General features: G+C 29.0%; 1 protein-coding gene across 1 annotated transcript in view; it reads left to right on the plus strand.

Moving 5' to 3' along the window:
* Nucleotides 1-10,765, plus strand: part of LOC106459538 (fibrillin-1-like) — a 122,045-nt gene that overhangs the window by 65,463 nt on the left and 45,817 nt on the right. The window contains exons 60-67 of the mRNA XM_022386048.1: nt 862-1,044; nt 3,170-3,241; nt 4,228-4,410; nt 4,874-4,948; nt 5,471-5,653; nt 6,204-6,278; nt 9,313-9,495; nt 10,637-10,705. Coding sequence (XP_022241756.1) covers nt 862-1,044; nt 3,170-3,241; nt 4,228-4,410; nt 4,874-4,948; nt 5,471-5,653; nt 6,204-6,278; nt 9,313-9,495; nt 10,637-10,705 — 1,023 coding nt within the window. The remainder of the gene's footprint in view (nt 1-861; nt 1,045-3,169; nt 3,242-4,227; nt 4,411-4,873; nt 4,949-5,470; nt 5,654-6,203; nt 6,279-9,312; nt 9,496-10,636; nt 10,706-10,765) is intronic.

Raw genomic sequence — 10,765 nt, forward strand, 5'->3', positions numbered from 1 at the left:
TATTATAAATAAAAAATTAATGCACCTGCAAAATAACATTTGTATGTATATATATATATATATATATATCTTTATTGAGAAGAACAACAGTAAAAGGGTTTAGTGTTGTTATTATTTTAAGTTTGTTTTATTTAAAAGAGTGAACAAACATAATTTGCTTAAAGAAAGAAGATTACAAAAATACATAAGTTTATTTATTATATCTGCTATTGTGCAGCTATATAACGTGAGAAATTGAATAGTGGCCATTGACACTTTTCTTCACTTCACCAATCCTAAGTATAGGTTTTTTTCATTGTGACTACAAAGCACATTCACACCAACAGTATGTTTAATACATAATGAAACCATTTATTCCTCAAATAGTATAATGATTTTACTTTTCTTTCACTTATTTATTACTTTCATTAATTCCTAGTTTTGCTTCTTTACAAAAATCATTAATCTAACAGCAAAAAAGTTGTTATATTTCAAGTAATAATTAATGTGCATTTGAATATAGCAGTTAGTGAAAGTAAACAGTAATTTTAGACCAAAACGTTGTGTGAAAAATGTAGTTAACAAGTTGAGTGCAGATAATTAAGAGGTTTTATGAACAATGTGCCAAGTGAACTTGAGTGAATGATGTGATTTTAATGCACTTGAAATAATTTTTTTTTAAATCTGATTTCAATGTAACTATTACATTGGAACATCATCCTTCATTTGAGTTCTTTGCAAGTTTTTCTGTATAAACCTTTTCTCCAAGAAAAGTGAGAAATGTCTTTCTAGTAAAATATTGCTGGTAGATTTTATTATACTTGCTATTATATGTAATGTTTGAGTTGTAAACAATTCTTAATGCTATTCTATAACTTCTAGGTGGTTGCAGAGATGACAACAACTGTCCATACAACAAAGTTTGTAGCAGTGGCCAATGTTTAAATCCTTGCTTGCTTCCTAATATTTGTGGACAAAATGCTGAGTGCCAACCAATCAATCATGAAGTAGCATGTAGCTGCCCAAAGAATATGATAGGCAGTCCTGTTATCAAATGTTCTCCAAGTTAGTAAACTGAAGAGATATTTAAACAATACACAGTACTAACTAATTTGATCTGTTAATTGCTCAACTTAATTGCTGTCCACTTTTTGACGTTTTAAAGAATTTCTAAATATATATAGTTATTTATTTCATGTTGTAATGCTTCAAACCTCAGAAAAGTTATATTTGTTTCCAATTTGGATTGTACCTAAGGATTTTTTTAAATCAGTGATATTCTTACATGTAATTAGATCTAATTTAAATATCATACTTTTCCTGTGAATAAACTGTTTTGCTTATAATTTTACAATTACATACAGCTATGTAAACAAAAAATGTAGCCTAGAGGTATGATTATGAAAGAAAATTCTGATTGGAATAATAAGATACTAAAATCTACTCTCATTCTAAAATCTGTTCTCATTAAATTGAGTTTCTAACTTATTTCTTTAGAAGTTTACAACACTAGAAACCAGGTTTCGATACCCGTGGTGGGCAGAGCACAGATATCCTATTGTGTAGCTTTGTGCATAATTACAAACAAACCAACAAATGTTTAGAAGTTTCAAACTGGTGTCTTAAGGATAAGAATGTTGTGATACAGTTTAGATATAACTTAATTATCAGTAAAACTGGGAGAGCACAAGGCATTGTTTGATTTTTATTATAAAACTTGTAAACATGTATTCTTTTATGCTTAAGTCTACTGTATAATAACTTGGATTATCAAACCAACAGTGCCTTTAAATCATGAAATGGTTAAAGTAGTTAATATGTGTTAAATACTATAATTATTGTTCATTATACTTTTAAGATTTCTAATGTTGGATCCAAAACAAGGCCCCTTCACACAAAATTAATTTAATTTAGTGTATATTTATAAAAAATACTAAATTATAATCTTTTCTTAATTACAAGAAAAACTACTGCAAAATTTCTAGTTAAGAAAATGATAATTTATATTTATATGTGTAATTGTTATATTATCACAGAAGTTATGAAAATATTATGTTACATCAGTCATTTTCTTATAAAAAAATATAACTTAAACCTTGCCTAAAAATCTTATTACACAAAAAAAGATTGTGGACATTATTAACAAAAAGTAATAACTGTGTCTGTGCTATTAGTATAAAAATTGTGGGACACAAATTATAGCCAAATATGTGTGTTTATTGTTTGTTTGTTTCTTTGTAATTAAGCACAAAGCTACACAATGGACTATCTGTGCTCAGCCCACCACGGGTATCGAAACCCAGATTCCATTGTAAGTCCGCAGAAATACCTCTGTGCCACTGGGGGGTGTGTGTTTATTACAGTGGGTTAAAGTTCTTTATATACTGTTATACTTTCTCTCCATAGACAAATTCAGTCTTTAGCCACAACATAATAGATTTAATGATACAACACATAAATCATTACCACAAGTTATGTAAGGAATATTTTTCTTGTTATAAAAATAATTTACTGCAGATTTTTTATTTTTCGACTTTTCTTTCTCTTAATTCATCCATGCAGCTCAAGACCAGAGATGTGTAAAAGAAATAGAATTTTATATCTAGATTTTGTTTTCCACAAGTCACTGCCAAATAAATTTTTTGTTCTGTAAGAGAACTCACCAGTTGAGCTGTACGATGAGAAACAAGATTCTATGAAATGTTGTTCATATATGGAGTTTGATATTTTTAAAGTTATGATTTAAACACCAAAAATCAGCAAAATATTTACAACCAATGAGCCTCAACATTTGTTTAAAAACAAGTTAACTGGATATGTTTATTTTTCTATATTACTCTTAATTTTTTCATTGTGGCTTGTCATCAAAAATGTATAAAAAATAGTATTCCAGATCTATCTTTTGTCTCCCACGAGTTACTGCTAAATAATCTTTTCATTCAGTGCTAGAACTCACCAACTGAACTAGATGATAAGGAACAGAAGATTCTATGAAATGCTGTGGTAGAATTAAGAGGAATGTAAAAAAAAGCATTGCAATTAATTTGTTTTTATAAGAATTTTTAGGCCTGTTGGTTTTCCAATATTTCATATGCTTTTGGCATTAAACCCATATCTTTTGTTTTATTTACTTTTGTAAAACATCATGATTGTGATTGCAATAGAAGAATTTTTTTTTTTTTTTTCACAGTCATTGATTCATACTGCCATAATGATACTCAGTGCCCTATTGGAAATATTTGTGACAATGGTAAATGTATTGGTAAGTATTCTTTAATTCATATTATAAAGAAATGTGTTATATTGCTCCTACAAAGCAGAGTACATTTGTCAAAACTGCTTCATATACATATATACAAAAAATTTTTCAACCATATTTTTTTTCAACTTAAAGTAACTTCACATAAAAAAAGGTCCTCCTAAAACTTCAAATTTGGAAAATGCTTAAAAGATTGAACTCAGTCAAAAAAAACTATCAGCACTGCAAATTGTGCATTGCTTCTAATTACCCAAGGTTAGAATTTGGGGAAACAAGTCATAGAAACTAATTATTTATATGTAGTTCAACAATCCTTGCAACCAGTTTGGAATAGTTAGTAGTTAGTAGACAGAAACTTGCTTATAAATAATCATTTATGATTTTAATATTTTTCATTGTATTGGATGTCTATCTTGCAATATTAGAGATTTTACTGTATATATATATTAACCCTTTCCAGACGGGTCACAGGTGACAGGCCATGTCATCACGTTTGTTGACTCACATTTAACATTTTATTGAACTACTATTTCATGAATTTATGTCAATAAGTTTGGTATCAAACTGTACATTATAATTCATATGTTGGATAGACAACATGCAAAAAGAAAAAAAAGGCATGAGAAAAACATTATTTTACAAACCTTAAGATCGAACAAAAAAAATTTATATTTTGTGTATGAAAGCATTGTAATGTTTACTAATAATCTGCCAAATTTCCTTAACATATGCTTACTAATTTAAAAGTTATAGCATGAAAACTATAACAAGCACAATATGGTTACAAGGTCGGTCCTGGGAATCGAGCCCATGCTGAAAGAGTTAAATCTATACAAGGAGTTATGTAAACTAGCAGAATTAACCAACATCACTACAGATCCTCAAGCATTAATTATTTAAATAACAGGTAAAAATTTTTAAGAGATTAAAAAACTTGCATGTAAAAGCTCAACCATATTGAATGTAAAATCCATATTGTCTTTTTACAGTAGGCTGTAGAAGTGATATACACTGTGCCTTTGAGGAAAGCTGCTTTAATAATCATTGTCAGAATCCGTGCACTATTTTTGGTGCTTGTGGTGAAAATGCTGTATGCAATCCATTCAACCATGATCGAATATGTTCTTGTCCATCTCAATTTACAGGAAACCCAAAGATTCAATGTGTGCGGAGTAAGTTTTGTCATTAGATTTGCTAACTTGTGAACTTTTAGAGGCAATTTAATTATTTTCTTATTCTTATATCTACATTGTTTGATTAATATACACTGTTTTAGATATAAAGATAGACATGTAGAAATAAATATAAAATATAAATTCTACTTGAGACAGCTTTGGGTACAACTTTTTCATATGTTTGTAGGTAGAGATGAATTTTGGTTGTTCCGTTAAATAAAACTTACTTACAAAGAAAAGTAATAGCTCCAAATAACTTAATCTAAAGTTGGTTGAATTCTAATGTCAAAAAAATTGAATTAAAAATATATTTAGTTTCAAAATGTTTTAAAAACTTTAAAATATGGAACTATTAAATTTACAAAGAGTTTGCATCATCATCTCAGATTATTCATCTCATTCTGCATAGTGCTGACTCATTAATAGATTAAGTGATTTAAATTACTTTCTCTACTCTTAGTCCCAGCTGTTGTTCGCTGTAGCAAAGACACTGATTGCCTTGCCAGTCAAATATGTGATGGAAGCAGATGTACAGGTAACATTCATTTTGTAAATCAAGAACTGTAGTGTACTTCCTAGATAAACAGTTCATTATTTTTGGTTTTTGTAATATATGTTATGCTTTTCCTTTTGTGTGCTCATACATTTACTTGTGGTTTATTTTAAGTAGAAAACTTTGCAATACCATCATTAGAAGAAGCATAAACTGGTGTTCTTTTATATTCAATTTCTGAATAGCTTCTTTTTTACATATCTTCCAGTTCAGTGGTTGTCTGTTTCACTGATATGTTACAAATGGCAATGAATAAATGATTTCTTTTATTATTGTGATCAATTGTACTTTTAAAATATTTGTTGTTGTTTTTTTTATTATAAACCAATTTATTATGTCTTTTCTCTCTTGCTATAGGAGTAAGCTGTATTTCAAAACAATAACAAAGCAGTTTCATTTTATTTAATCTAGTATTTTTTTGTTTTAAAACTTTAGTTTATATTTTTAATACTTAAGAAAATGTGATGTATGTAATATTTACTAAAATGATACTTCTCTGACCAGATGGATGTTACAGTGATAACAACTGCCCACAAAACCAAGCATGTATTCGTGGTAATTGTGCCAACCCATGTGGCCAGAGTGGAGTTTGTGGAAAGAAAGCCCTTTGTCTTCCTTTTGAGCACATTCCCTATTGTCAGTGCCCAAGTGGCTTCACTGGAGATCCAAAAGTTTTATGTAATGAAGGTAACGTACTTCCAAATAAAGGTATTGTTCCTAAAACTAATGAAGAAATCAAGATATTCTTTTTTTTCAACTTTATATGAATTAAGAAACCTTTAAATCCATGGTAATTGTTGCAGAATTTTGCTATGAGCAGATGAAACTTAACACTTTAATGTTCTGCAAAATAATTTTTAAAAATAATGTAACAAGTGATAATATTCTGTATTAGTAAAAAATAAAAAAATCTAATTACCATTTCCATCCTATTTTGCATTTTAATTTCAGCTTTTAAAGAGCTAAAAATTTGTTATTTGTTTGTGAATAATATTGTTATAAAACAGTGGAAGTCAAACGGGGGAAAAGCAATTTAACATTACTTAAACTAGTCATGCAGTAAGTCTACAGTAATATATTCACATTTTCTTTTCTTTACCCAGTGGGGCTTATATTAAATTGGTAATATTTTTTAACCTATTGTGTCTACAATTATTAATTTTCTCAAATTATTTTTCTATGTACAAGTTATTTATAAAAACAATGTACTTCTGAACTTGTATTTTTGTACCATTAGTAGTTGCTGGCGATCAGTGTAAAGAAGATGAAAACTGTGCTATTGGTTCAGTCTGTGTTCAGTCTCAATGTGTTGGTGAGTGACTTACAAAATAGCCTGTTTTATGTTTTTTAATAAATTCGTTGAAATTTTTTGTACAGTTGTTTTTCTTTCAGTGAATTATGTACATACGAACTTGATTAAAATATAATTGTAGAATACAACATTAATAAAGACGAAAATTAAGTTTTAAAAATCAAAAAGCCAAAGTTGTGTCTATATGCAACCAGTTCATAAATTTATCAAAGGTGCACACTACTCTGATTTTTTATTTAATTTTGTGCTGAATTTAACTGTAACAACACGAAAATGGAAGGAAGAATAAATTTACAAAGCTTTGTTTGTACAAATCTTTAGGTTAATACATTTTACTTTCTTATTATTCATTAATCTTGTTATGACCTATGAGCACCTTTCAGGTGTCAAGTGCATATTTTCATACCAGATTTCAAAATTTAAGCAACATTAAGAATTAAATTTTGGTTTAACAGTTTTTAACTAAAAAATATTTTAGAATTAATATATTTTCATCTTGTAACATGTTTTAGTGTAATTTGCCAAATATAATGGAAAGATGTTTCAACTTTCATTTCGGTGTATTTTCAAGGAGTTATACCTGTAAACAGTGTATTTATAATTGTTTTTAGAAAGTTTAGTCCATACCAAAGTATAGGTTTATATTTGCTAAGAAACAATCATTCCTTGAGAATATAATGATTCATGTCTTGTTTCTCACATAATTTTCCTTAATTTTCACCTTTTTATGAAGTCACAGCATGTGGTCAGAACAGTTATTAATGAAGTTCAGTTGCGAAAATAGCTATAGCCACCAATTAAATATCATTGGATAGAACAGGTTATCGATTACTTACATCAATTGAGAGTAAGTAAAGTGTTTGAGTAGTAATTTGTGGTTTCCTAAAATATATATTACTAAATACAGGTGAGCCCCCAGTGCCTCAGCATTAACAGTGGGGGCTTATAATGCCAAGAATTGGGTTTTGATACATAACATAACACAGACCACTGTGTAGATTTTTGCTTAAAAACAAAACAGTCAAACATGAATATAGCTGAAATTAAAAACTGTTTAGTAAATAAGTACTCAATCTCATGCAGTTTGGTTAAATATTTCCACTGTGAGAAGGAAAAATAATCATGGGACATAACATTCTAGTTCTCAGCCTTAGTTTGAAAATATGCATTTCAAAAATATATTCTCAATTAAAAAATGAAACCTTAACTAGCTAATCAAAAATTAAACCAATTAAGTTAAGTTCAACAATACAAAAAATACTCTTAAAATATGAATGTTATAATATATATAGCATTATTCATGTGTGTCACAGCACTAACTTAACCAAAGTATCTTATCAGTCTTTGCTGTTGTAGTCTTAAGCTATTACTTTTATAATGATTTATTCATTGTTGGAATAGGTACAGAGGATTAATCACAATTTATAAGCACATTTTTGTATGATAGTACAGTAACAAGCCATGGCACTATAGGCAACTCATTTAGCACCTGTATAATTGGTTCAACCAATTACCAGTGAAGTCTGCCAGGAATAGATTTAAAAAGCCTTTTTTGTAGAGATGTATATTTTCATAACTAAAATTGTTAAATGATGTAGCTCCAAAGGAGCTACAATTATTTTCATGAAAGTGGAAAAACTACAGTAGAGTGTTTAGAACAGCAAAGGCTTCAGAACTACATCAAAGACCAAACTGAATAAATATCCTCACTTCCAGAGTGAAAGCTATGGTTATGAAAGAGAATCCTCTGTTCAGAAAACTGTTGTGATGAAGATTAACATACTTTCTGCAACCATTAGCAAAATAATAAGCATGGAGTTAAAGTTGATGAAGGTTCTTGAACTTTCAGACACTGTCTGAAATCACTGATTGTTTTTATGAGAAAAATGGTCAAAAACAACTTGAATCCCAAGAGTCTATTTTGACCACATATATGAAGCCCACCAATATAGTTCCAATGGAGTTTTTCTTTTCTGTCAGAGTAAATATGGTCTTGGAAGCCAACATTCACAGACAATAGAGTATCTTTGAAAAAAGTTTCGAGGTGTATGGTCTAAGGTTGACCTCAGCATCTTTTACAGAAGCTTGTTGTAGAGGAAATTGCAATGACAAACAGTACTGTTTGAACATAGCAAACAGGTAAAGCATTCTTGATTTTGAAGAATGTAGTTCCAAAGGCAACAGGGCAACACTGGACCTGGAATATGGTTCTTATAAAATGAAACTACATTCAAACCTGTTAAAGTAGTGATAACATCCTATAATGTATAACATTAAAAACTAACCGTGAGTTTAAATGTGACATTATGTTACTAGAAACTACATGTCGCTTTTCTATATTGTGTGGATTATGCTTTAGTGACTATGCATCTTAATTGTTATTTCATATTAACTAATTATAATTAGTTTGTGAAAAAGATAGCTGTAGAGTTGTATTTTCTAGAATCATGTGACTTTTAACAAATTGAAAACATTAGAAATCTTATTTTCAACTTGTTAAAAATCAACTGTCTTCTATTAAGAAACTTAAAACAAATGATACTTTTATTTTCTTTTTACAATAATACAGTTATGGAATAATGCTCATGATTACAAGGATCATTACAAATTATAAGATCAATAAACTATAAGAAAATAAATTGGTCACATGGGTATTTCAGTCATTGTTTTCAACTCCCGGTGGTTATGTGTTAGTCACATAAGTTAGTAGGTTTTATAATGTGTGATAGTTCATACTTGAGTTTTAAATCACACACACATTTTTTCTTTGTTTGTTTATTACATTTTTTTTCTGCATTAGAGAAAAAAATATCCAAGATTTCCTAATTTTAAAATTTCAGTCAACAGCCTAGTGTAGCTATCAACACAAACTTATATAAATAAATGGAATGATAACACTTACAATAAATGTATGTTCCCAAAAGAATGGTAAATTAACTATTCTTATTCCTTTGAATATTACTCATGTATTAATTTTAATTTTTATTAAATAAAAGGAAATTTTTAAGCTTTTTTGGATATGTTTTCTCTTTAGTGGGATGCCGTACAAATAACAACTGTCCCTTTAATGAGGCTTGCATAAACACTATCTGTCAGAATCCCTGTTTGGTTGGTGGTGTTTGTGGTGTGAATACTTTGTGTCAAGCTCTGAATCATGAAGCTGTGTGCTCATGTTTACCAGGTTATACAGGATCTCCATCATCTGAATGCTCTGTAGGTAAGTATCAGTTTCTGATTTATAATTCACTTTTTGTTCTAGATAGATTACAATATTAATCTGCATATTGGTGCAGAACAGTATCATTCGAAAATGAAATCACAAGTTTCACACACTCTCATACTTTAATGGTGGAATAAGCATAGTCCATCATTCACGTCCCATTACCAAAAAAGAAATTGCACTCTCCACTTTTGGGACATGGGTGCATTATAAAAGTGACCATCAAATTCCATTATTCAGTCAGATGAGTAACTCAAGAACTGGTGATAGGGTGCTATTGACTTGTTGCCTTCCCTCTAGTCTATCTGTTCAAAACAGCTAACCCAGAATATCCAAAAACAAACATATTTTAATGAAATTTCAGATGAGAATGGACCTAATTGCTAGGTGAAGGCTTAAACATGAATTTAGGAAATTTTTTTATGAATGAACATGTTTGTAAAATTTAATTATTTAAATGCCTAATTTTGAAAATACCTGTGAACAACTTCTGTATAAAAACAGAAATTCGAAGTTCATTAACATTACATCGACTAAATTATGTAAAACACTTAGCAACCACTGAGGAAAACACCAATTAATATGCCCCCCAGTGGCACAGCAGACTTACAATGCTAGAAACTGAGTTTCAATACCTGTGATGGGCAGAGCACAGAGCCCTTTGTGTAGCTTTGTGCTTAACTACAAACAAACAAACCAGTTAATATTAAAATATTTGATAGGTTTTTCGTTATTAGTTAATTGATTCAATAACTGAAATGACTGCTTGTTAATTACAAAAAATTTATAGGTTATCAATTTATAGCCCAAAAATTAATATTTTTTTGATGGTTGAAAAGCTATGACAAAAAGATAGTAATATTTAGCTTGTTTGTTGTTGCACTATACTTTTATAGAAAATTGTTTTATCATTGATCATACTTAATTATATAAAATAGTTTATTTTGCATTGAGCAAAATTCTGAATTAATTACTTTTTAATGCTAGTTCTAGAACAAGAAATTATGAATCACTTTTTAAAATGTAAAACAAAACGTAAAATATATTAAATGCAATGTAATGTACTATTTTATTTGTTACATAGTAAATATCAGTATATAAGTATTTCTAAAATTACTGTATTACATTTTGTTTATAGCTCAGCCTGTTTGTGAAATGGACAGTGATTGTGGAATTGGCTATGTTTGTGTACATCAAAACTGTAAAGGTGAACTCTCCTAATCTGTAATTTTTCAAGTTTGTTGTGATATAAAAATCTGTTTAGTTT

This window comes from Limulus polyphemus, unplaced genomic scaffold (genome assembly GCF_000517525.1).
Source record: "Limulus polyphemus unplaced genomic scaffold, Limulus_polyphemus-2.1.2 Scaffold624, whole genome shotgun sequence".
Lineage (NCBI taxonomy): Eukaryota > Metazoa > Arthropoda > Merostomata > Xiphosura > Limulidae > Limulus > Limulus polyphemus.